Consider the following 26,858-nt stretch of genomic DNA (forward strand, 5'->3'; position numbering starts at 1 on the left):
CCTCACACCAGTCAGAATGGCTAAGATAAAAAAACTCAGGTGACAGCAGATGCTGGCGAGGATGTGGAGAAAGAGGAACACTCCTCCATTGCTGCTGGGATTGCACACTGGTACAACCACTCTAGCAATCAGTCTGAAGGTTCCTCAGAAAACTGGACACAGTACTACCTGAGGACCCAGCTATACATCTCCTGGGCATATACCCAAAAGATGCCCCAACATATAACAAAGACACATCCTCCACTATGTTCATAGCAGCCTTATTTATAACAGCCAGGAGCTGGAAAGAACCCAGATGCCCTTCAACATAGGAATGGATACAGAAAATGTGGTACATCTACACAATGGAATATTACTCAGCTATCAAAAACAATGACTAGGGGCTGGGGATTTAGCTCAGTGGTAGAGCGCTTACCTAGGAAGCGCAAGGCCCTGGGTTCGGTCCCCAGCTCCGAAAAAAAAGAACAAAAAAAAAAAAAAAAAAAAACAATGACTTTATGAAATTCATAGGCAAATGGTTGGAACTGGAAAATATCATCCTGAGTGAGGTAACCCAATCACAGAAAAACACACATGGTATGCACTCACTGATAAGTGGAAATTAGCCTAAAAGCGTGAATTACCCAAGATATAATCCACAGACCACATGAAGCTCAAAAAGAAGGGTAACCAAAATTCGGATGCTTCACTCCTTCTTTAAATGTGGAACAAAAATATTTATAGGAGGGGATATGGAGGCAAAGTTTGGAGCAGAGACTGAAGGAAAGGCCATTCAGAGCCTGCCCCACCTGGGGATCCAGCCTATGTATGTATGTATGTATGTATGTATGTATATGTATATGTGTGTATATGTATATGTATATATATACATATACATGTATATGTATATACAGTCACCAAACCTAGACAATATTGCTGATGCCAAGAAGTACATACTGACAGGAACCTGATATAGCTGTCTCCTGAGAGGCTCTGCCAGAGCATGACAAATACAGAGGCGGACATTCGCAGCCAAACATTTCAGTGAGAACAGGGTCCCCATTGGAGGAGTTAGAAAAAGGATTGAAGGAGCTGAAGGGGTTTGCAACCCTGTAAGAACAACAATGCCAACCAACCAGAGCTCCCAGGGTCTAAACCACCATCCAAAGAGTTCACATGGACAGACCCATGGCTCCAGCTGCTTATGTAGCAGAGGATAGCCTTGTTGGCACCAATGGAAGGAGAGAGCCTTGGTCCTGCCAAGGCAGGACCTCCCAGTGTAGGGGAATGTCGGGGGAGGGGGGGAGGCAGGAAGGGGTGGGTGGTTGGGAAGGGGGAACACTCTCAGAGAAGGGAGAGGGGGATGGGATAGGGGGGTTATGGACAGGAAACCAGGAAAGGGGATGTGTTGAAATGTAAATAAATAAAACATTATTCAATAAAAAAAAGGAAAAAAAAAAGACTCTTTAGGCTTAGAGCATAAGCTCTACTAGCTGTAAAAATCCACAAGTTCCGAAAGCAAAACACTATTTATGGCAGCAAAGTAACAGAGAATTAACTTTTTTATCTATATGCCAATGACAAATTTTATATATGTACCAGGCTGCACTGAACACAATTATTTACAAGGTGTACTCACAGTTAAAGCTAAAAATACTCATCCTTTAAAGAATGAGAGCTTAAATTAAGAAAGGTTTTATTTTTTTAAAGACAAAACAAATGCATTAACACACATCCAAATGCCACAGCAAGCACTCATTAGGTTTTATAAAAGAGAAAACTGCATTGTGGTGTCAAATGAAAACCAAAACCATTTTAAGAACCACTACAGCTTATGGTGACATGGATACATGGACAACTAAGAAGCCAGTGCATGTTTTCAGCTCTGTGGAAATGCATGAGTAAGGTGAAGTCATGGAAGGTGGAGTGGCCACAGTCACACCTTCAGACCCTTTTCCCCACTTTATGTTCTTCTTCTGACTTAGTCAGCAGGTAAATGTACAAAGAACTTAATATCAAAGAACACTTCCAAAAGTCAAAAATAGATTCAAGGTCATGGCTAAAGTTATCCCAGAGGTTAGGGGAGGGGGGCTCTCCAAAGCCATATGTCACAAAATGCCAGGCACTAAATCTAGTCACATGTGCTTGCAGTAGAAAAAGGAACACTGATCTTAATAGAGGCTGGTCTTCTTCATGATGCGCAGGAACTCTTGCTCATTGACCTCACCATCTCCATCTCGATCAGCTTCATCAATCATTTCCTGCAGGGAGGTAAGGGTTCCTCTTAGATTAAGTCACAAACGAAACTGCAAAGTGATTAGATAAGAAACTTCAAATAATGCTATGAGAAAAGATGACTATGGTCCATTTAATGTGAGCGTGCCCCTTTCTATGATAGTTACCAGAAAACCAAATCTCAATTATTGTCATATGCATCCATTGAAAAAAAGCTGGAAAGTGTCTGTTACCTGAAAGCCAAAAGAGGAACTTCCACTGTACATTCTAAAGACAGAGTCCATGGGCAGGAAATTATCACCAAAGGTATGCAGGATACTACCTTTCCTTCCAAGAAAGAAAATAGAGAAAATAGAACCCAGGAAAACCAGAGCCCACTTGTCACCTGGAGCTCCTCATCTGTCAGGTTCTCGCCCAGCTCCTTGGCCACACGCTTAAGATTCTTGAACGATATTTTTCCAGTCTCATCATCATCAAACAGCTTGAAAGCTTTCAGGATTTCTTCTTTGGTGTCTTTCTCAGACTGGAGTAGGACACAAAACTGATAGTTACTCATACCCAGCCACTTGGCCACTCCCTGGTCATCCTTCTGTCTCCAAAAACCTGACTTGAGCAATGGTAGGAAGCCAGGTCCTCTGATTCACGGTGATATGTATCCCCTTTCTACTTCCTATCCCATCATTTATTTCATAATCAAAGCAGAACTTAGTAGGAAAAAAATGCCTGCTTTTCGAAAAGCCAAGAAGTTCTAAGAAATGAACAGGAGGACTTGTTTGGGGGAGGAGGCAAAGTATCATGTGCAAAGGACAGGTTCCTGGTGTGACTGGACAGTCACATACTGTTTTCACAGGTAGAAAACAAGAGCCTCTGGGGTGAGCTGGGGCTCATCTTTCCAACACCCAATACTGGATCTTGTCAGGTATCTACGCTGTCCCTCCTGTGCTTTGTCTTGTACAGAACTTTATCCAGTTCTAATCTCAAGAAGGGAGTTGTAGGAAAACTGTCTTCTTAGATTAATTCCTTGGCCCTGTCTCTCATCATCATATAGTCCTGGTGATAGCTGTCATGATATATGTCCTCTGTCACAGGCAAACAAGTGTGGTCCATTGGAAAAAAGAAGACAAACTTAGTAAAGTTAACATAAACTTAGGGGTTAAATGGGAAATATAATTGTATGTAAAATACTGTATAAAACAAGCAGACACTAGATTTTTAAAATATAGAAGCAGTGAGTAGGGTTGTAATCAGGGAAAATACATTGCTCATGGTAATAGAAGACAGATATACTGATAAGGGCAAAGGAGGTATTTTTTTACAATTCTTCAAAGAATTACTGGGGCCCTGAGTACAATGGAAGAGAGTAAAATTTCTGAAAGCATTGAAACCTCAAATATTTCAGGAAGGTTCTTGCCAGGAAGTACAACTGGAGAGAGCCCCTAGGAAGAACAATCTAGGAATCAATCCTGAATGTGAACCATTTGTCTGGAAATGTCAGATTGATTCCTCATTTATTTTATGCTAATTTAATTTTTAATAACAACAATAACAAAATAAACAAATCTGACAAATATTTGAAAATCTGTGAGTTAAAAGGTTGTACTGCTTGTGATTATCATGGGGCCACATGAAACAAGGTAATGCTTTTACCTTAAAGAAAGACACATGAAACTTAGGGATCCTATCAATTAAAAATGGAATAGATTTTGTTAGATGAAGTTCTTTTTATGTCTAGATTCTCACATCTTACCATTATGGGTAGAAAGTATGTTAATTATCTTAGCTAAATTACCATTTTCTGAGTCATCACTGTCAAAAAGTCACTGAAGTTCATTTTTCCTGTTCCTTCTTTATCGATTTCACTTATCATTTTCTTGATTTCTTCTTTCTTGGGTTCAAAGCCCAGGGCCCTCATTGCCACCTGCAATGAAAATAGAATCATCTAAACAGACACATGTAAATGATGCAGAAACAAAAATAACTGTTGAGGACATTAACCCATGAAATTGATTAAGGACACTGTAATACTGATTCAATTGATATTTGCAATCAACTTTATCAATTAGATCATTGTTTCAGGTAAAATATATACAGGGTACCTTTTTCTGTCACCTTTTCCAGGAAGAAGGGAGAAGAAATGGAACAGGTAGAGAACTAGCAACAGGGAAACACAGGTAACAAAGCAAGATGTGTACAGCTTGCCTTTAGTTCCTTCATGTCTATAGTTCCAGTTCCATCAGCATCAAAGAGATCAAAAGCTTCCCGGATTTCCTGTTTCTGTTCTTCAGTAAGTTCAGGCTTAGGGCTCATCCTTTTTCTCTGGGCACTGGATGCCATGTTTGTCTTCTTAAAATTAGAGGCCTTCACACATTATACAAATATAGAAGCACAGTATTACAACCACAGTCTTTGGTGTTTTTTTTTAATGGTAGCTCTAAACATACATATCTCTTTCATTTAGGCTCAATCCTCCATAATGTACTTATATGTTATTATATAAACTTTCATGGGCCAGTGAGATATCTTGCTGCCAAGCTTGACAACCTAAATAGAAATTAGGATCCAGGCTTCAGTTTTCATTATCAAAGATGGAAAGGGAAACTATGCTCACATGCTAAAAGGAGAGAACCAACTCTTCTAAATTATTCTCTGACCTCCACACTCAGGTTACAATGTGCTTCTCCCCCAATGAATAATAAAGTGTAAAAACTAAAATAAAACTAACCCCAACTCTGAAAATAGAAATAACGCAAACCTGTGTGAAGAAAAAAAAACTTTCAATGTAAAAATATTTAAATTTATATATGTCAGTTTTTACTAAGTTGTAAAAAATAGAACATTGACAATAAAGTGGTTACTTTCTAATGTAACTATAAATTTGTGTTAATAATGTGATGCCTCAAATGACTAAATCCAACTTCATTGGGGAGCAACCAAATAGAAGGGAGTTTTTGTTTTAAAACAGTATATTATCATTTTTCTTTGTTCTTGTATAGATCGACATAGAGCAAGTGAATATACAAATATGAATTTCTAGTGTTAACATAGCCTTCATGAGAGGCTATAACTCTGACCTCCAATGTCTTAAAGTTTATACTACAGAAAGTTCATGCAATTGTACCATTAATTGAAATCAATTGACCTATCACTTTAGGAAATTCAATTTCTTAAGTTATTTTTAAATATAAAGAAGCAACATCAACAGCTTCTTGAATGACAATATCATTCATGCCTAAAACGTCAACATACTTGAATTTTCTTCTTTTCCAAAGTTAGTGAACAGCAAGTGTGAGAGTATCTGTTTGTAAGGAATAAGCTTATCACTTTGTTATGAATAGACTGTCACAAATTTCCATATGCACATCAAGTAGAATAACCTAGTGTGGCCTCACTTTTTTTTTTTTATCAAAGATGAAGAGGGGAAACAATATGTGCTCTAATGCCACTGCTAAAGTAGACAGCTGGGTAATTAATGAAAAAATTTTATACCAACCGATTTTAAAGATCTGCCTAATAAATTGAAAGAATTGCTGGAAAGAACAATTAATCTTTCCATGAACCTCTGCCTCTTCTTTTTTTTAAACTATTGATTTTAGAAGCCAAGACATCTTATTCTTCATTCTGAAAGAGAGCTAGCTGAGAAACCATTTACGGATACGGATGATCAATTGTACATGATTTCGGGAATCTCCGTTCTATAAAGGTACTTAAAACATCTTCTAGTGCCAGTTCCCATGAATTCTGCTCCTCCAATTAATTATACCTAAATTTGGCTAAATGTAAACTTACTAAGATAAATATTATGCCACTACAGAGTGATTAGAATCAATCCATTTGGCACCTGCGTGCTCTCTGCGTAGCTCAAAGCATCTCCTGAAAGCCTGAACGCGCTAGAGACCATCAGAACACAATAAGCCTCTTAGCACCGTGCATAAACTTTAACTGGGTGGCCTTGGCCAGGAGGCCTGAGTTTGACTGAGGCCGGAGTCTAAGGAAAGCAACAGAATGGTCACCCTGCCTTTCTCGGAAAACCAGCAGAGGTCCAGAGACTGTTTGTGGGGGGTGGCTGAAGGTGACTGGGGCGAGGACAGGGTAGTGGGTAAGTGCAGGCGAGGTATGCAGCGGGCGGCTGTACTTTCTCTCCTACCCTTCCGGAACACAGCTCCATGGAAGAACTAGTGCATCAACGCCAAGAACCGTGCAAGGAAGGTTGCAAGCCTGCACCGAGGCCTAGGAAAGGCCCGGGAACGCCGCGGTAGTCCACCGAACCTCCAGCACTTACCATCACCCAACAGACGCTGCCACCGGTTGTTAAGTCAACAGCGTACTCGCGGCCTTGGCGGCTTTCCCACTGCTCCCTGCGCGCACAGCCCGCTTCCCATTGGTTTGGGAACGAGGAGGTGGGGCTGACCTGGCAAAGCACGCCCAAGGGCCAAAGGGCGATGCGTAGGCAGCCAAAGATTGGCCTCATTGGGCAAAATCGTGCTGTGAGCGTCAATTGGCTACGCCAGAGGCGAGCTAGACCAATCAACATTATGAAGGAAGCTCTGCTGATCGTGGGCTCATATAGCTCAGTAGAAAAGGGTGGCTGGTATTCAGCTGGAGTTCGCTGGTTGCCGGTTGCTTGCAAGCTGAGGTCTATCGTTTGAGTGTCTAAACCCGGTAAGAGTTGCGGATTTGCCCTTGGAGGCTGCTGAGTATAGGTGACAGAGCCGGGAGGAAGTGCAAGGGAATGGGTGGGACGTTCTAAAACCGAGTTGGGGACACAGAACATCTGAGGGACCAGCAAAGATATGACCTAATGGTTTGGAGAGAATACTGTGCCTGGGGAAGCTGAGACCTCGAAAATGGAGTGGGTATGCCGAGTGTTGTGCCAGTGGTTCACAAGGCTGGGACTTAGAAACTTAATCCAAGTGAGGCTTTGTCTTTGACATTAGCTCTACAAGGGTCACTTTAGTTCTCAGGGGGATAAGCTGAGGACTTTTGAAAATTCATCAAAATGTGCCCTGTTAGACGTGCAGACACCCAAGACATATGGGAAGGAGCATTCCTGAATGACACTCCCTTCCAAGCAAAGCCACAAGAGTTTTGGAAGCATGGAGTGTAAAGAAAATTAAAGAGCAAAGTGCACAATGGGTGTGGGGTTACCTGTAACTGTGCCAGGAGTAAGGAAGATTTAGGGTCGAACACAGATCCTATGTTCTATGCCCCTCAAAGCATAGAAAATCAGCTTAGGAACATTAAGGGCACAGCATCAGTCTCTCAAACTGAGAAAGGCCCAAGACTTAACAACTCCCCATAAATGTAATATAGGCCCTTTGCCCTCTTTCCTTTAAGCCATGAACCAGATTCAAAACTTTTGTGTCCTATTTGACTCCTTTGTTCCCTGCAGCAACAATCCCCTATATCCAGCCTCCGGGTTCTCACAGTTATGTCCTTAAAGTGTCTTCTGTTCTCTCTGTTCCTCCTCAGCCCTTCCTCAGCAGTATGAGCTAGAGTTCTCACTAAAGTCCGCAAAGCCTACCTCCTCTTCCTGTCATACCCATACTGTTCTCCCCTCTGGCTCACTCCCATCCAGGACACTTTTTGTGGCTGGTATACTGCTGCATTGATCTTACCCAGCCACATGAAGTTTTTTAATTTTATCATATTTTGATTAATTCTTTGAGAAAATTTCAAAAATAAATAGAATTTTTTGACCATCACTATTTTGAGATAGGGTCTCACTATGTAATTCTGGCTGACCTGGCACTCGCAATGGAAACCAGGCTGCCCTCAAACTTCACAGAGATCTATCTGCCACTGCCTCCTGAATGCTTAGATTAAAGGTATTTGCCAGCAGGCCTACTATTGGTCTTTGGTCATTGTCACCTCTGTAAGGTTACTCCTTACTCTGTACCCAGGCCCCTCATATTGCAATATGTATTTATAGTAACACTGGTCACCTCCTAAGCCACTGTAAAGTTAACCTTTTTTCTTCTTTGTTGCCTCCACTAGAAGGTGGGCATGAGGACAGGAATCATATTTGTGTTTACCAGTACCTGGAGAAGGAAAGACTACATGTTAGGTGAACCTTAGCCTATTAGGTAGTCCGTAAGTACCCCTTAGTTTTCCATAATTCATCCTCTACCAACATATACCTATGCTCCACCAGATTAATTTTACAATGAACATCTCTGGTTTAGAAAGTAAAGTCCAGCGAAGCCCACTGCCCAGTTTCATGTCTCTCCATATTCTTTGCTAAAGTGAGTCTTAAATATTCCTCAAAAGTCTCTCTCTTGAAGGCGTAGTCCCCACCCATGATGTTATTGGAAGGTAGTGGAACTTGTACAAAATGGGATACACTGGGAGGCTGCTAGGTCACCAGGGCCATGCCTTTGAAAGTGGATTGTGGGGTTTATTTCTCTGTTTTGTTCTCTTGCTACTGAAAGGTGACTAGTCTCCAGCATCCTCTACCCCATTCATATTCATTCTCCTCTCTCTCTCTCTCTCTCTCTCTCTCTCTCTCTCTCTCTCTCTCTCTCTCGTACTACCAAAGGCCCAAAGCAACATGGATTAAACTTCCAAAACCATAAGCTAACATAGACCTTGAATCTTTTAACATGCTTGAATAGATGTTTTATTTTGGTAATGAGAAAACTGACTACTCTTCTTCCCAGTCAATCTTTGGGGTGACATCCCAACAGGGTAGAAAGGACAATAAATTTCTTCTTTGGTTATGTGCTAATTCTGTGGCCCTTGCTAAGTTCTTTGACTTGTATGAGCATAATGCTGCTTTGTTCTTGTGTAGATGCAACTTATCACAGTATAACATGTTCTTCCCACCCTTAGATGTGATCTATCTTTTAAGACTCTCACATCCTCTTTTTAACTTGCTCCTCGTAGGGCCTTAGAATTCATGTTTTTAGATAATTTCTTGTGACTAAGCATACTACATTAGTTCTCTATGGACTTGGCGTCCTTAGGATCCAAACAACCCCCTTTTCAGTCCTGCTTTGAGCCCCCATAGCAACTCTGAGGTAGGCATGAAAGGTGAGTATTTTCCAGATCCAGCTTTTAAAACAACAGGGTAATCCAGGAGAAGTCACTTGAACTCAGGAAGAAAGCATTGACAACAGGTGCTAAGGAACTAGAAGGATAAGGGGAATTTACCTTAAATATGAAAGGAACAATAGAAGCTAGGCTTGGGCTTGGTAAGAGGCTCCGGAGTGGCCCACAGCAAATTCAAAAGTAAGTAAATAAGAAAAAGTGAGACGTGGCATCTCAGGTCTGTGAAAAAGCAAAGTCCAGTTGGATGGCCCCAGGGAAATAACAGTTCACCTTCTACCTCAGAAAACAAATGCCCTCCTAAACACTTTCATCCTGTGCCATGTCTTTGAATTCTGCAGGGAGAAGTCTTACTTTGTTTTTTTACAGGACCCCTGCTTTGCAATATTTACTCAAGGTAGTGTATCTATTAAGTAAGTAGGTGCCAGCTTCATGGGACTCATTCTCCTTCCATTAGATCATCAGGCCGGGTCTTGTACAGGGTGCTAAGCCTGAAGTGGGTGGTGATGAGACAAAACTCGGGCCTATATCAGGATTCCTAACTCCACTGATTGACTTGTCTGAGAAATGTATTTTATCCTTGAAGTCTGTAATTCTTACACAGATCAGCACATTCTACCCTCAGCTAAGGAACTCAAGGTAGCCAGAGTCTAGCTTCTGTTCCTTTACAGAGAGCTCACACCCCCTCAGGAAATGGGGGGCGCTTTCATCTTTGTGGGGTTCGAAACACACTATCCTTTCCTTTTGTCTTCAGCAATGGGCGGTCACAAACCTTCTTATATTTTTCAGTGTAGGATGTGGTGGTACATCTTGGCTTAATGGATTCAAAGTCCCACCATTCTAAATGAAACAGACTTGAGGCTTCTGAAATAGCAGTCATCACAGCCCAATAGTCCCTAGGACTTTGCTCTTTGAGGTCCACTTTTCAGTAGTTCAAGACAATTTTTTGTCTGTAAGTGTGTGATCAAATGTATGTACCAGAAAATGCAACCGTTTGACTTTTTTGCACTCTCTTCCTACTGTAGGGCAACTGACACCAACTCTGCTCCGATATTTTCATGCTGCAAAACTGAAACTGCATTAGCAGCCCTTCCCCATCCCACCACTGCCAACTACTACCAGAAACCATGTACTCTCAGTTTCTCTGAGTTTAAGTACCTCGTGGAAATGGAATCAGACAGTGCTTATTCTTTTGTGCCTGGCTCATTTCTCATAGCATGATATTCTCAGAGTACGTTCAGGTTGTTGCATGTATCAGAATTTCGTTCTTCTTTATGTCTGCATAATATCTTGCTGTATGATTTAAATGGACCACATTTTATCAGCTCATGCATCAGTGGAAATTTAGGATACTTTTACTTTTTGGCTACAGTGAACAATGCTTCTGTGAAGACGGATATAGGAAAGTCAACTATAGGTCCCTACATATAATTTAGGTTTATATTCTCAAATGAAGCTGCTAGATCACATGGTAATTGTGTTTAATTCTGTAAGGAGCTACCAAACTTCCACAGTGAATAAACTATTTTCTATTACCATTAGCCTCACATAAGTATTACAGTCTCTCTGTGACCTTAATAACACTTATTTTCTGTTTTCTGACTTCTGATAGTAGCCCTCCTAATGGGTGTGAGATGGTCTTAGTGAGATTTTGATTGCCATTTCTCTAGTGATTGGTAATGTTGAGTCAGTTTCATGTGCTTGCTTGCTGTTTGTTAAGTATATCTTCTCTGTTCATTCAGAGCCATTCCTGACATGCATTTGAACCTGACTATAGAATATCACTGCATTTCAGGCAGCGGGCAGGACCAAGGGAATGTCAGTGGCATTGACTCACTGTTAGAGTAATTCTGACCTCCCAGGACCTACACACATCACATAGTCATATAATTTGAGATAGTATAGGTTTAGTTTTGACAAGAGGTTGGTGTGCTAAGACCTGTGTGATCATCATTTGAACATTGCAACCATACTAGGGTGGGCATGTTACTTTTACTTCACACCTCCTCCTCTGGCAAGTGGGAAAAGATATATGCTTCTTGCTTTGAGTAATAGTGGAGGTGGGAGTTGGTAACTATACTCTGTTTCTAGACTGCACAAAATTTCATCTTGCATTCATCCACTAGGTCTTTGTAACCTGACCATAGACAGCATGGTTTAAAACAATAGGACTCCAAACTTGTGAGAGGTTTTCCCTTCCTCCAATTCTCACCGATTTTCAGTGTAAAGATTACTTATTCTCCCCATCATTGGAGGACAAATGGGTTTCTTTTGTTGTGTTGTGTTTTGTAATCCTTACATAACCTCCCTCAAGCTAGCCCAATTTGGGCCCATATTTCTTCCTACATCGTATATGAAACATTGAATACTGGGATGATTATATTTTCTGTATTTTACTGAAGAACCAGGTGAAATATGTTACAGTTGTGTAGCTTAGTGTTCTCGTGGGACTCCTACCAGTGGGAACAGGAGCTGTCTCTGACTCTGCTGCCTGTTGCTGGGACCCTTTCCCCTAACTGGGCTGCCTTGTCCACCCTCAATAAGAGATGTGCCTAGTCTCACTGCAACTTGATATGCCATTCCTGGTTGATATTCATCGGAGGCCTGCTCTTTCTGAAGAGAAATGGAGGAAGAAGGGATGGGGAAAGAGGGGAGGGACCTGGCAGAGAGAAGGGAGGGGAAACTATGGTCAGATGTAAAAATAAATAAGTTAATAAACAATTTTTAAAAAAGAACTACTAAGTGGAACACTTTAGGATGAATTGTGTGCTCTGCCTCAAATTAGGTAGGAAGGGATCACAGCCAGGGTATTGGGCATGTCAAGCAGACTGTATTGAGTGTACACAGCATGACCTCAGGTAAGCTGGAGAGGTATAAAGTAGTTTGGGGATTCAGAGGAGGACCATTGGGAGGTATGATAAATAAAAACTGCTTTTAACAGGGTGTTTAATAGGTATTTGGCACTATGCTTAAATAGCTCTGTCTTTAATTCTCACAGTAATCTTTAAGGCTGTTTGCTTTATAAATGAAGAAACAGGTTCAGTTCCTTTGAATGACTGTCAAGAGAGCTTCCTAGTCATAGGTAGAACTGAGATTTGAACCCAGGCACAGGCTCTGGGTTTCTAGCTGTGAAGAGTGAAAGAATATGTGCTTTGGCCTGTAGGTAAGCAGAGTATCCTCAGGGGATGGACTTGATTAGTAAGCTTGCATTCATCTCCTAGGTCTGTCAGGCCTGACCACACACAACAAGACTTAAAACAGCAGGGCTCCAAACCTGTAGGAAGCATTCCCTCCCTGCAGCTATGATGGGGTTCCACAAGCAGGCAGGTGGATACCCTCACAGCCCCAAATACACAACACTGACCGCTGCTAGAGAGGTTAATAATGGCGTTGGCAGGGTTGCAAGCTACACAGGAGAATCCCCTTGCCTCCATTGCTGTATCTGCCTTCTCATTTGCTTATGCTCCCCTGAGGATCTGAAAAAAAATGGCCAAAGTGAATACTAGGCAGTCATGATTTATAGCACACCAGCTTAAGAACAAAGCTCAGTGAAACTTCTAGATAGGTGTTGCTAGATACATAAGGAAGAGCAGTAAGGATTCTGCGTGTATAAATACTTGATGCAGCTCTGAGACCAGCAGGCCCATGAGTGCCTGCTCTATACTATACCCTGTCTTGCATGCCTACAATTTAGCAGCAACCAAGCCACCTCAGACTGCTTGTAAAACTGGTACAAGGTGCCCTGATCCTTGTTTTCCAGCAACTTCTGTCCTGCTATATGTAAAGCCATATGAGTCCAGTCACTGCCACATAGTTTGAGGTGAGTAGATGTCAGGGCCCTGCAAGTGTTCAGGGCAATGAGCAATAGACACGGGGGGATGGAGTAGGCACGGAAGTGCAGGTTAACTATCCATATTCATTAGATATGTGGACAGAGACTCAGAATAAGGCAAGTTCTGAAATATAGTAAACTGATGTATTGTGTATTTTTCTTATTGCTCTGAGAAAATAACCTGAAGAAAAGCAACCTATGGAAGGAAGTTTAGTGTAGCTTGAAAGCACAGTCCATCATGGCGAGGCAGTCATGACAGCAGGCTGTGAGGTGGCAGGTCATACTACATCTGTAGTCAGGAAGCAGAGAGAGATGAATGCTGGTGTTTAGCTTGCTTTCTCATTTTTTATTTAAAAAAAGATTTCTAAGTTTTATTTTATGTATATAAGTGTTTTGCCTACATTGTAATATGTAAACCATGTATGTATAGCTTGTCTAGTGTTCACTCAGGTAAGAAGAGGGTGTCAGATCCCAAGGCACTGAAGTTAAGGACAGTTATAAGCCACTATGTGGGTGCTAGGAACTAAACACAGTTATTCTGCAAGAGCAGCAACTGCCCTTAACCACTGAGCCACCTCTCCATTGCTTTCTTGTTTTTATTGAGTCCAGGTTCCCAGCTCATGGCATAGTACCATCCATGTTCCGTGTAAGTCTTTGCATCTTAGTTAAACTTCTCTGGAAATGCTTTCACAGACATGTCTCAAAGATGAATAATTACAACTGATAATTTCCATTTTGAATTCAGAGAATCTCCTATAGGTGACCCATCAAACATTGAGGGTTGTAATATGTTTCAAGGACATTTGGGCCTTTGATATGCCCACAAAAATCAATCCACTCATCAAATCAAGTTCATAGAGACATAGGATGGCACCCATTGTTTGAAAGTATCAGGCTGTGGAAATTGGATTGAAGCCATCACAAGACCCAGTCGGTGCTGGGTGCCTGACACTTCTTTCTCCTGTGGCATTTTGCATCTTCTTTCATGAGTAGGCCCTTTTATTTCTGGTACAGTTTTCCATTTACAAATACCACATCAGAAATATTTATACATACAAAATAATATAATTTTTTAACTTGTGTTTGCAACTTGGTATTGTGAGTAAAGGGAAAGGGGAGGAATGATGAGGCCTCCACCAGGACTGCATTTTTCTGTTTGGTAGCATCATTGCACTTGATTACTCTGTCTCCCACTGTAAAGTTCTTGGTCCCCATCATCTTCCAACCGCTACCCAAAGGCTTTTGATATGATTAGTAAAAGAGGTTATTTACCTCGCTTCCTGTCCTGCCTCTAATCCAAGTACACTGTAAGTTAAAGACTTGGCATACACTCCCTAGCATGGGGACTTTGGCCGGTAGGTATAATGGCTAGGGCTTAGCTATTTATGAATATTTACCCATAATGGATAAAGATGCTTTGCTTGCACACTATTAATGTCTTTCTCTATGTTTTTAGGAAGAAGAGTTGATTACAAACGAGACCATACTTTGAGCCATAATGGAACAGGCTGTTCGTAGTGAATCAAAGAAAGGCCAGGTCACAGGGACAGATTTGATAAATGAAGTTTCCAAAGTAGGTACTAACATTTGAAAAGTAGGGGAAGTCAAGCTATTTATAATTACCTCTGCATTTTTATTTATTGTTTTCTCATATATTACATCTTAATCACAGTTACCCTTCCATCCACTCCTCCATGTCCCTCTTCCCACCTCCCCCGATCCACTGCTCCTCTGTTTCCCTTCAGAAAAGAGCAAGCCTCCCAGGGATCTCAACTGAATATGACCTAACCAGCTACACTAAGACTGGGCACAAACCCTCGCATATCAAGGCTTTATCTGTACATGTTTAAGTGTACTTAAACCATTTGTTCAGTCAGGGCTGGTTGGTTATGTTTTTGTGTATTATATACCTTGATTTAAGATATGCCAGTTACTTATTGCTGTGTACCAAAAAAACTCAGAAGGCAGGAGTTTAAAAAGCCAGAATTAGAGCTGAAGCGTGCCTTGGTGGTGAAGAGTACCAGCTGTTCTACAGAGAACCTCTGTACAGTCCCCACATGGCGACTTACAATCATCTGTAACTCCAGTTCTGGGGATCCCCCTCTCCTGCCTTCTTAGAGTACTGACTCTGGTTCCAGTTGGAAGATTTTACATTGATCTTCCCTGGGATTGTTCATATAACTGCAACCATGCAGGCATCTCTGGCATGCATGTTCACTGGTGAACTAATGCATTGATGATAGTGAATATTGGCTGTCATCAAAACACATTGGCTTTAGTTCTTTTGTAGTGCTGGGAATCAAACATATAGCTTAACAGATGTGCTCTATCACTGAAGTACAACCCCACTCCAAGCCCCTTCCTCTCCTATTCTTAGCATTATCATCTTTAAGGTACTGGTTTAATCCATTTGATCCATTCTGGAGTCTCACTACCTGCATTTATTTATATCAGACCTACTCTGTTTTTGTCTGGTATGGCCACAAAAAGTTATTGATTATTTCACATGGTCTCTTCTAGCCACTTAGTCTTAGACATATGATTAAAGACATTAACAAGTCTTTACATGTACAACATCTCTAGGCAGAGTCTGGTTTGATTCCCATCACTATAAAACTCTACTGACAACCGATTGTTTCACTTGTCCCAGACAGTGCACAATGGCTTATACAATGTGTCTGTAGGGTCAAGGCTAGCCTAGTCTACATAAAGAATTCCAGGACAGACAGGGATATAGAAAGAGACTCTGGTTTGATACATACATACATACATACATACATACATACATACATACATACATACATACATACATATTATAAAATCAGGAAATAAAATTCCACTGGAGGACACAACAGCAAAATTATAAGGTTATTTATTTGACTGATTAATTGTTTTGGTCTGTGTGTATATGTATGTGGATGCCTGTATTTGTGTGGTTCATGCAAGTGATTGTACAGGCGTGCACACCCATATGTTTATACAAAGAGACTAGAGGAAGACATTGGGTGTCATTATTGTACGCCACTTTATTTCTTTAAGACAGTCTCTTGCCTTATTATTTTCCCATTACTGTGATAAAATGCCATGGCATAGGCACCCCATAGAGAAAAGGGTTTATTTGGGCTTATGATTCAGAGGGATAAGGGTCCATCACCATCACTGCATAGATACTTGGCAATAGGCAGGCATAGTGCCTAGAACAACAAGCTGAGAGCTCCATCGTGAACCATAAATATGAAGCTGAGAGAGCACTAGGAACAACAGGAGACTTTGAAACTTCAAAGCCCCCAGTGACATATTTCCAGCAAGGCCATAGCTCCAAATCCTATCTAAACAGCATCACCAACTGGGACCAAAGTATTCACATGACCAAGATGACAGGGGACATTCTTATTTAAACTTCTACTATATTCTATAAACTAGAAGGTTGCTGTTTTGCCTAATATGGCTGGTCAGCAAGCTCTCAGGATTCAGATTAAGACAGATGTAAGCCTGTAGAAGGTACCTGGCTCTGACAAGCCCTGAATATGCTACATGGCTTAATTATGTCAGTGCATGTGTCTGTCATTGCAATGGCCTGTGGCAGGTAAGCCTGACCTTCACCACTTTAGTCCTCACACCTCTTGTCCTCTTACCATTCCTCTTTCTGCAGGCTAAGAAGTGCACAGTGATTGGAGGCTCTGGGTTCCTGGGGCAGCACATGGTAGAGCAGTTGCTATCGCGAGGCTATGCTGTCAATGTATTTGATGTCCGCCAAGGCTTTGATAACCCTCGGGTGCAGTTCTTCATAGGTGACCTGTGCAACCAACAGGTAAGGGACTCACTCAGCCTCACTGGTCTTTCACAGTGAGGGAGAGACCAAAGAGAAACCAAGTTCTCAGAGGCCAGGATAACTATAGCTTGAAAAAAATCTACTTTGAAAAATGTAAAAGTTTAGGAAATAATTTCACATACCATATTGTCAATAATCAGAATGAACAACAGTAATCTGTGTCACAGGGACATGAAAACAGCCATGGGCCATAATGTAGTGAGCAGACAAGACTTTGTGCCAAGCAAACTTTACCAAAACATTTTATCAAACATATTATAGGTTAAAACATGCCAACTGCTGCCCTAGAGTATGCACATGGTATGCCATATGGTATTCATTCCTTTTAATTGAGATACAGTTCACATGCCATAAAATTCATATTTAAAAATATATTTTATTATTTAGTTATGTATATATGTCTATATTAACATGTGCATGTGAGTGCAGGTTATCTGTGGAAGCCAGGGGTGTTAAATACCACCAACCTCCCCAATCAGAGCCAGAGTTGGAGGTGGTTATAAACCCTCTGGTATAGGTACAGGGACTTAACTCTGATCCTCTGGAAGAGCAGTGCATGTTCATAACTTCTGAGCCACCTCTCCAGCCTTGAGCTTCCCATTTTTGAAATGTACCCTGTAATAATTTTCCGCTGTACGCTGAAATAACTTTGATTAGCTCTTCCAAACTGCAATTATTCCCTGCTAGCTACTTCCAGAATATCTTTACTTCCGAAGGAGATCTTGTACCTGTTTAATTTCCACTCTCCCCACAGCTCTCAGCACCACTCTTCCACTTTTAGTCACTCTGAAAATTTCCTTTAATACAATGATTTCAAGTTCTATCCATGTTGTATGGGGTATTTATATTCTGAATCATTGTAGATCTTGCCAAGTCACTCAGCAAAGCTCTTGGGACTGTTTATGGTGACCATCCAGAGCCCACCCCTTTCCTTTCCCAAGTGACTTGCTTCATCCCACAGTGGTTTCAGATCCTTATTGAAGGTGACCCCATCAACATTTCTGGTAAAATTGTACTAGAGTGGGACCAAATCTGGACACTTTACTGTCACTCTCTGTATCCTTACCAGCTTTGGCTCCATAGCCACTTTGTTGTCCTGTATAACTTTCATCTTCTTGTCACTTGTCAGCTAGGGTTCTTCACAGAAATAATCCACAGAGGGAAGGAGAAGGTCAGTGCACAGGGTGGGAAGAGAAAGACCAAGATTGAATTCAAAGAATAAGTTTATGTGATTAGGGAGGCAATCCTAAAGTTTTCAGGACAGACAGGAAACTTGGGCAGGACTGACAGGGTGCCCTGATTAGGACCCCTGACTCTTTTTTTTTTTTTTTATTAACTTGAGTATTTCTTATATACATTTCGAGTGTTATTCCCTTTCCCGGTATCCGGGCAAACATCCCCCTCCCCCCTCCCCTTCGTTATGGGTGTTCCCCTCCCAACCCTCCCCCCATTGCCGCCCTCCCCCCACCAGTCTAGTTCACTGGGGGTTCAGTCTTAGCAGGACCCAGGGCTTCCCCTTCCACTGGTGCTCTTACTAGGATATTCATTGCTACCTATGGGGTCAGAGTCCAGGGTCAGTCCATGTATAGTCTTTAGGTAGTGGCTTAGTCCCTGGAAGCTCTGGTTGGTTGGCATTGTTGTACTTTTGGGGTCTGGAGCCCCTTCAAGCTCTTCCAGTTCTTTCTCTGATTCCTTCAACGGGGGTTCTATTCTCAGTTCAGTGGTATGCTGCTGGTATCGCCTCTGTATTTGCTGTATTCTGGCTGTGTCTCTCAGGAGCAATCTACATCCGGCTCCTGTCGGTCTGCACTTCTTTGCTTCATCCATCTTGTCTAATTGGGTGGCTGTATATGTATGGGCCACATGTGGGGCAGGCTCTGAATGGGTGTTCCTTCAGTCTCTGTTTTAATCTTTGCCTCTCTCTTCCCTGCCAAGGGTATTCTTGTTCCCCTTTTAAAGAAGGAGTGAAGCATTCACGTTTTGATCATCCGTCTTGAGTTTCATTTGTTCTAGGCATCTAGGGTAATTCAAGCATTTGGGCTAATAGCCACTTATCAATGAGTGCATACCATGTATGTCTTTCTGTGATTGGGTTAGCTCACTCAGGATGATATTTTCCAGTTCCAACCATTTGCCTACGAATTTCATAAAGCCGTTGTTTTTGATAGCTGAGTAATATTCCATTGTGTAGATGTACCACATTTTCTGTATCCATTCCTCTGTTGAAGGGCATCTGGGTTCTTTCCACCTTCTGGCTATTATAAATAAGGCTGCAATGAACATAGTGGAGCACGTGTCTTTTTTATATGTTGGGGCATCTTTTGGGTATATCCCCAAGAGAGGTATAGCTGGATCCTCAGGCAGTTCAATGTCCAATTTTCTGAGGATCCTCCAGACTGATTTCCAGAATGGTTGTACCAGTTTGCAACCCCACCAACAATGGAGGAGTGTTCCTCTTTCTCCGCATCCTCGCCAGCATCTGCTGTCCCCTGAGTTTTTGATCTTAGCCATTCTCACTGGTGTGAGGTGAAATCTCAGGGTTGTTTTGATTTGCATTTCCCTTATGACTAAAGATGTTGAACATTTCTTTAGGTGTTTCTCAGCCATTCGGCATTCCTCAGCTGTGAATTCTTTGTTTAGCTCTGAGCCCCATTTTTTAATAGGGTTATTTGTTTCCCTGCGGTCTAACTTCTTGAGTTCTTTGTATATTTTGGATATAAGGCCTCTATCTGTTGTAGGATTGGTAAAGATCTTTTCCCAATCTGTTGGTTGCCGTTTTGTCCTAAGCACAGTGTCCTTTGCCTTACAGAAGCTTTGCAGTTTTATGAGATCCCATTTGTCGATTCTTGATCTTAGAGCGTAAGCCATTGGTGTTTTGTTCAGGAAATTTTTTCCAGTGCCCATGTGTTCCAGATGCTTCCCTAGTTTTTCTTCTATTAGTTTGAGTGTGTCTGGTTTGATGTGGAGGTCCTTGATCCACTTGGACTTAAGCTTTGTACAGGGTGATAAGCATGGATCGATCTGCATTCTTCTACATGTTGACCTCCAGTTGAACCAGCACCATTTGCTGAAAATGCTATCTTTTTTCCATTGGATGGTTTTGGCTCCTTTGTCAAAATTCAAGTGACCATAGGTATGTGGGTTCATTTCTGGGTCTTCAATTCTATTCCATTGGTCTATCTGTCTGTCTCTGTACCAATACCATGCAGTTTTTATCACTATTGCTCTGTAATACTGCTTGAGTTCAGGGATAGTGATTCCCCCTGAAGTCCTTTTATTGTTGAGGATAGCTTTAGCTATCCTGGGTTTTTTGTTATTCCAGATGAATTTGCAAATTGTTCTGTCTAACTCTTTGAAGAATTGGATTGGTATTTTGATGGGGATTGCATTGAATCTGTAGATCGCTTTTGGTAAAATGGCCATTTTTACTATATTAATCCTGCCAATCCATGAGCATGGGAGATCTTTCCATCTTCTGAGGTCTTCTTCAATTTCCTTCTTCAGTGTCTTGAAGTTTTTATTGTACAGATCTTTTACTTGCTTGGTTAAAGTCACACCGAGGTACTTTATATTATTTGGGTCTATTATGAAGGGTGTCGTTTCCCTAATTTCTTTCTCGGCTTGTTTCTCTTTTGTATAGAGGAAGGCAACTGATTTCTTTGAGTTAATTTTATACCCAGCCACTTTGCTGAAGTTGTTTATCAGCTTTAGTAGTTCTCTGGTGGAACTTTTGGGATCACTTAAATATACTATCATATCATCTGCAAACAGTGATATTTTGACTTCTTCTTTTCCGATCTGTATCCCCTTGACCTCCTTTTGTTGTCTGATTGCTCTGGCTAGAACTTCAAGAACTATATTGAATAAGTAGGGAGAGAGTGGGCAGCCTTGTCTAGTCCCTGATTTTAGTGGGATTGCTTCAAGTTTCTCTCCATTTAGTTTAATGTTAGCAACTGGTTTGCTGTATATGGCTTTTACTATGTTCAGGTATGGGCCTTGAATTCCTATTCTTTCCAGGACTTTTATCATGAAGGGGTGTTGAATTTTGTCAAATGCTTTCTCAGCGTCTAATGAAATGATCATGTGGTTTTGTTCTTTCAGTTTGTTTATATAATGGATCACGTTGATGGTTTTCCGTATATTAAACCATCCCTGAATGCCTGGGATGAAGCCTACCTGGTCATGGTGGATGATTGTTTTGATGTGCTCTTGGATTCGGTTTGCCACAATTTTGTTGAGTATTTTTGCGTCGATATTCATATGGGAAATTGGTCTGAAGTTCTCTTTCTTTGTTGTGTCTTTGTGTGGTTTAGGTATAAGAGTAATTGTGGCTTCATAGAAGGTATTCGGTAGTGATCCATCTGTTTCAATTTTGTGGAATAGTTTGGATAATATTGGTATGAGGTCTTCTATGAAGGTTTGATAGAATTCTGCACTAAACCCGTCTGGACCTGGGCTCTTTTTGGTTGGAAGACCTCTAATGACTGCTTCTATTTCCTTAGGAGTTATGGGGTTGTTTAACTGGTTTTTCTGTTCCTGATTTAACTTCGGTACCTGGTATCTGTCTAGGAAATTGTCCATTTCCTGAAGATTTTCAAGTTTTGTTGAATATAGGTTTTTATAGTAAGATCTGATGATTTTTTGAATTTCCTCTGAATCTGTTGTTATGTCTCCCTTTTCATTTCTGATTTTGTTAATTTGGACGCACTCTCTGTGTCCTCTCGTTAGTCTGGCTAAGGGTTTATCTATCTTGTTGATGTTCTCAAAGAACCAGCTTTTGGTTCTGTTGATTCTTTCTATGGTCCTTTTTGTTTCTACTTGGTTGATTTCAGCTCTGAGTTTGATTATTTCCTGCCTTCTACTCCTCCTGGGTGTATTTGCTTCTTTTTGTTCTAGAGCTTTTAGGTGTGCTGTCAAGCTGCTGACATATGCTCTTTCCTGTTTCTTTCTGCAGGCACTCAGCGCTATGAGTTTTCCTCTTAGCACAGCTTTCATTGTGTCCCATAAGTTTGGGTATGTTGTACCTTCATTTTCATTAAATTCTAAAAAGTTTTTAATTTCTTTCTTTATTTCTTCCTTGACCAGGTTATCATTGAGTAGAGCATTGTTCAATTTCCAAGTATATGTGGGCATTCTTCCCTGATTGTTATTGAAGACCAGTTTTAGGCCGTGGTGGTCTGATAGCACGCATGGGATTATTTCTATCTTTCTGTACCTGTTGAGGCCCGTTTTTTGGCCAATTATATGGTCAATTTTGGAGAAAGTACCATGAGGACCTGAGAAGAAGGTATATCCTTTTGCTTTAGGATAGAATGTTCTATAAATATCCGTTAAGTCCATTTGGCTCATGACTTCTCTTATTCTGTCTACATCTCTGTTTAATTTCTGTTTCCATGATCTGTCCATTGATGAGAGTGGGGTGTTGAAATCTCCCACTATTATTGTGTGAGGTGCAATGTGTGTTTTGAGCTTTAGTAAGGTTTCTTTTACATATGTAGGTGCCCTTGTATTTGGGGCATAGATATTTAGGATTGAGAGTTCATCTTGGTGGATTTTTCCTTTGATGAATATGAAGTGTCCTTCCTCATCTTTTTTGATGACTTTTAGTTGAAAATTGATTTTATTTGATATTAGAATGGCTACTCCAGCTTGCTTCTTCTGACCATTTGCTTGGAAAATTGTTTTCCAGCCTTTCACTCTGAGGTAATGTCTGTCTTTGTCTCTGAGGTGTGTTTCCTGTAGGCAGCAGAATGCAGGGTCCTCGTTGCGTATCCAGTTTGTTAATCTATGTCTTTTTATTGGGGAGTTGAGGCCATTGATGTTGAGAGATATTAAGGAATAGTGATTATTCCTTCCCGTTATATTCATATTTGGATGTGAGGTTATGTTTGTGTGCTTTTCTTCTCTTTGTTTTGTTGCCAAGACGATTAGTTTCTTGCTTCTTCTAGGGTATAGCTTGCCTCCTTATGTTGGGCTTTACCATTTATTATCCTTTGTAGTGCTGGATTTGTAGAAAGATATTGTGTAAATTTGGTTTTGTCATGGAATATCTTGGTTTCTCCATCTATGTTAATTGAGAGTTTTGCAGGATACAGTAACCTGGGCTGGCATTTGTGTTCTCTTAGGGTCTGTATGACATCAGTCCAGGATCTTCTGGCCTTCATAGTTTCTGGCGAGAAGTCTGGTGTGATTCTGATAGGTCTGCCTTTATATGTTACTTGACCTTTTTCCCTTACTGCTTTTAATATTCTTTCTTTATTTTGTGCGTTTGGTGTTTTGACTATTATGTGACGGGAGGTGTTTCTTTTCTGGTCCAATCTATTTGGAGTTCTGTAGGCTTCTTGTATGTCTATGGGTATCTCTTTTTTTAGGTTAGGGAAGTTTTCTTCTATGATTTTGTTGAAGATATTTACTGGTCCTTTGAGCTGGGAGTCTTCACTCTCTTCTATACCTATTATCCTTAGGTTTGATCTTCTCATTGAGTCCTGGATTTCCTGTATGTTTTGGACCAGTAGCTTTTTCCGCTTTACATTATCTTTGACAGTTGAGTCAATGATTTCTATGGAATCTTCTGCTCCTGAGATTCTCTCTTCCATCTCTTGTATTCTGTTGGTGAGGCTTGTATCTACAGCTCCTTGTCTCTTCTTTTGGTTTTCTATATCCAGGGTTGTTTCCATGTGTTCTTTCTTGATTGCTTCTATTTCCATTTTTAGTTCCTTCAACTGTTTGATTGTGTTTTCCTGGAATTCTTTCAGGGATTTTTGCGATTCCTCTCTGTAGGCTTCTACTTGTTTATTAATGTTTTCCTGTGTTTCCCTAAGGGAGTTCTTCACGTCTTTCTTGAAGTCCTCCAGCATCATGATCAAATATGATTTTGAAACTAGATCTTGCTTTTCTGGTGTGTTTGGATATTCCATGTTTGTTTTGGTGGGAGAATTGGGCTCCGATGGTGCCATGTAGTCTTGGTTTCTGTTGCTTGGGTTCCTGCGCTTGCCTCTCGCCATCAGATTATCTCTAGTGTTACTTTGTTCTGCTATTTCTGACTGTGGCTAGACTGTCCTATAAGCCTGTGTGTCAGGAGTGCTGTAGACCTGTTTTCCTCTCTTTCAGTCAGTTATGGGGACAGAGTGTTCTGCTTTCGGGCGTGTAGTTTTCCTCTCTACAGGTCTTCAGCTGTTCCTGTGGGCCTGTGTCTTGAGTTCACCAGGCAGCTTTCTTGCAGCAGAAAGGTTGGTCTTACCTGTGGTCCCGAGGCTCAAGTTCGCTCGCGGGGTGCTGCCCACGGGCTCTCTGTGGCAGCAGCAACCAGGAATACCTGCGCCGCCCCTTCCGGGAGCTTCAGTGCACCAGGGTTCCAGATGGCCTTTGGTGTTTTCCTCTGGCGTCCGAGATGTGTATGCAGAGTGCAGTCTCTTCTGGTTTCCCAGGCGTGTCTGCCTCTCTGAGGGTTTAGCTCTCCCTCCCATGGGATTTGGGTGCAGAGAACTGTTTATCCGGTCTGTTTCCTTCAGGTTCCGGCGGTGTCTCAGGCAGGTGTCCTGCCGCTCCTGGGCCCTCCCCCACGGGAGCCCAGAGGCCTTATACAGTTTCCTCTTGGGCCAGGGATGTGGGCAGGGGTGGGCAGTGTTGGTGGTCTCTTCCGCTCTGCAGCCTCAGGAGTGCCCACCTGACCAGGCGGTGAGGTCTCTTTACCACAGGGTCTGGGAGCAGAGAGCTCAGGACCCCTGACTCTTATAGAAACCTGCTTCATTCTTTTTTTTTTTTTTTTGGAGCTGGGGACTGAACCCAGGGCCTTGTGCTTGCTAGGCAAGCGCTCTCCCACTGAGCTAAATCCCCAACCCCCCTGCTTTATTCTTAAGGTCTTCTTCACCAAGAGTTTCAAGGTCAGTATGTTTTTGTCTGAACCAGCTGATTGTTGCTATTTCCCCCATCCAGTTCTGGATGCAGTCACCAGGGAATAGTGATTGGTATAATATGGACCAGGTGATTGACCAGACTCCCCTTCGGGTTATGGCCCCAGCACTGGTAAAGCCATCTGTCTTTTCCTTCTGCTTCTCTGGGTAGTGAGTAAATTCTGATTATTCCTTGTGTTTATCATGGCCATAGTGCTCAACCTCCCCTGGCGCCATCCAGCCTTGTAGTCATAAGCCTGCCCACACCTCCATCTGATTCCAAAGGAAGACTTTCCCAATACAGCATGTTCTCTAGTCACAACCAGCCTCTCAGGTACAAGCAGCAGGCATTAACCAGGACAGAAGTTTGCCAGACAAATGTGATAAAAGGTCAGAGACTAAGGCAAAACTCTGAGAGTAGACCCTGAATTGTATGCTAAGCAAAAAAAAAGTGGATTGATACAGGGCAACACTTTAAAACCATCCTTTTGCCTCAGCCTCCCAGTGCTGGAACTACAGGCACCCACCTACAGCTGAAGAACCCCCTTTTATTGCTCTCTCTTTAGCTCCTGATTGTACTTTCCAAACAGCCAGATGGAAACACATGCTTACCAACTGAAAGTGGGGAGGAAGAACAAAGTAATTCCAGATCTGTGGTATTTTTTGGAGTTTTTATATGTGTATGGGTGTTTTGCCTGCATATGTGTCTCCCTGACACATATATACTGCTCCTACAGAGGCCAGAAGAAAGAACTTGAGTTCCAGACAGATGTGAATAAGCCTGTGGATGTTGAGAATCAATTCCAGGTGCTCTGGAAGAGCAACCAGGACTCTTAAACACTGGGCCATCCTCCAGCCCCACATCCGACTTTTGTTCCCCCACCCCCACCCCCAACTTGTGGCTTTTGTAGTTTTGTACTTCAGAGGGCTTTTCCACTTATGGCTTTAGGATTTTTTTTAAATATCCAGGCCTCAGTTTTAGTGTTTTATTATATGCTCCCTGTATCTTGGCCTATGTCATATGTTCCTTCTCTTTCTTTATGCTGTCCCATAGATTCTCTCCTTTATATAACTTCTCGTGGCCATGTCATCTTCTGTGTGCATGAAGGTGTGGCCAGACAGACATTCTTGTGGAGGCCAGAGGTTAATATCAGGTGTCTTTAGTCACTTTTCATGTCATTTTTGAGACAGGATCACTGAAACTGGAGTTCATTGACTCAGCTAGGCTAACTGGCCAGGAATCTCCACGGATCCACGTCTCTGCTCCACCAGCCCTGGGATTACAGGCATACCTTTGTGCACGGCTGGGTTTTTTGTTTGTTTTTTAGTTTTGTTTTTAACATGAGTCCTGGGGACTCCAAGTAGCCACCTTCTCAGCTTGTCTGTTCCCTCCGACCCCTAATTATTTTTAAGCCAATCTTCAACATATCACTCTATCTATAAACATTTCAGGATTTGTCTCTAAAATATAAAAATCATGTTTAATAAAAATATTACACAATTTTATCTCAGAGGCACCATAAATAGTTCCTTAATGTATAATTGCTTTCCCAAATAAAGAGTTAAACACAGTCAAGACTGTATTTCATAAATATGTCAGTCTCTTAGTTCCCAAGATGCCTTAGTAGGTGTGTTGACTTAATGGTATTCAGCTTGTTTATTATCAGGTAGCACATCCCAGGGTCTGGAGTTTGCTAATTGCATCTCCACATAGTCAGCATGTCCCTGTGCCAGCTGCTATTTCCTGTATACTAGTAGATTCATTGTCCAGTAAGGAACCCACCAGCCACATATGGTCACCAAGCACTTCAATTAAGACAAGTCTTGCAGTGAGAAGCACTTTAAAATACATATTGAAATTCAGAGACTGAGTACAAAATCATTAAGTAGCTCAATAATTTCTATGGATTATGTCTAGGTGCTGCAAAATCTAGACTTTGATAGGTTTACACACACACACTTTTTTTTGAGACAGGGTTTTGCTTTGTAGTGTAGGCTATCTTGGAACTCACTCTGTCGAGGATACTGGCCTCAAACTCACAGT

General features: G+C 41.5%; 2 protein-coding genes across 5 annotated transcripts in view; one reads left to right on the forward strand and one right to left on the reverse strand.

Annotated features, from left to right (window-relative positions):
* Positions 1-1,651: 1,651 nt before the first annotated feature.
* Cetn2 (centrin 2) lies at positions 1,652-6,541 on the reverse strand. 2 transcript variants are annotated; one of them, NM_001400934.1, is made up of 5 exons: positions 6,494-6,541; positions 4,414-4,572; positions 4,004-4,132; positions 2,600-2,737; positions 1,652-2,240 (listed from the first exon to the last, which is right to left on the reverse strand). In NM_001400934.1, exons 1-5 carry the CDS (start codon positions 6,494-6,496, stop codon positions 2,151-2,153), a joined length of 519 nt encoding a protein of 172 aa, NP_001387863.1. In that variant the 5' UTR covers positions 6,497-6,541; the 3' UTR covers positions 1,652-2,150. The 2 variants fall into 2 exon arrangements, with proteins under 2 accessions (NP_001387863.1, NP_001387862.1); NM_001400933.1 differs by having other exon boundaries at positions 6,359-6,541.
* Positions 6,542-6,799: 258 nt separating this feature from the next.
* The window catches only part of Nsdhl (NAD(P) dependent 3-beta-hydroxysteroid dehydrogenase NSDHL), a 30,869-nt gene continuing 10,810 nt past the window's right edge, over positions 6,800-26,858 (forward strand). The window contains exons 1-4 of one of the 3 annotated variants that reach the window (XM_087599715.1): positions 6,820-6,873; positions 10,284-10,489; positions 14,547-14,663; positions 16,743-16,901. In XM_087599715.1, the coding sequence (XP_087455841.1) occupies positions 14,589-14,663; positions 16,743-16,901 (234 nt within the window). In that variant the 5' untranslated portion in view covers positions 6,820-6,873; positions 10,284-10,489; positions 14,547-14,588. Of the gene's footprint in view, positions 6,874-10,283; positions 10,490-14,546; positions 14,664-16,742; positions 16,902-26,858 lie in introns of all 3 variants that reach the window. The other 2 variants (NM_001009399.1, XM_087599716.1) reach the window with 2 other exon arrangements.

Source organism: Rattus norvegicus, chromosome X, assembly GCF_021556685.1.
Source record: "Rattus norvegicus strain SHRSP/BbbUtx chromosome X, alternate assembly SHRSP_T2T, whole genome shotgun sequence".
In the NCBI taxonomy this organism is placed as follows: Eukaryota; Metazoa; Chordata; class Mammalia; order Rodentia; family Muridae; genus Rattus; species Rattus norvegicus.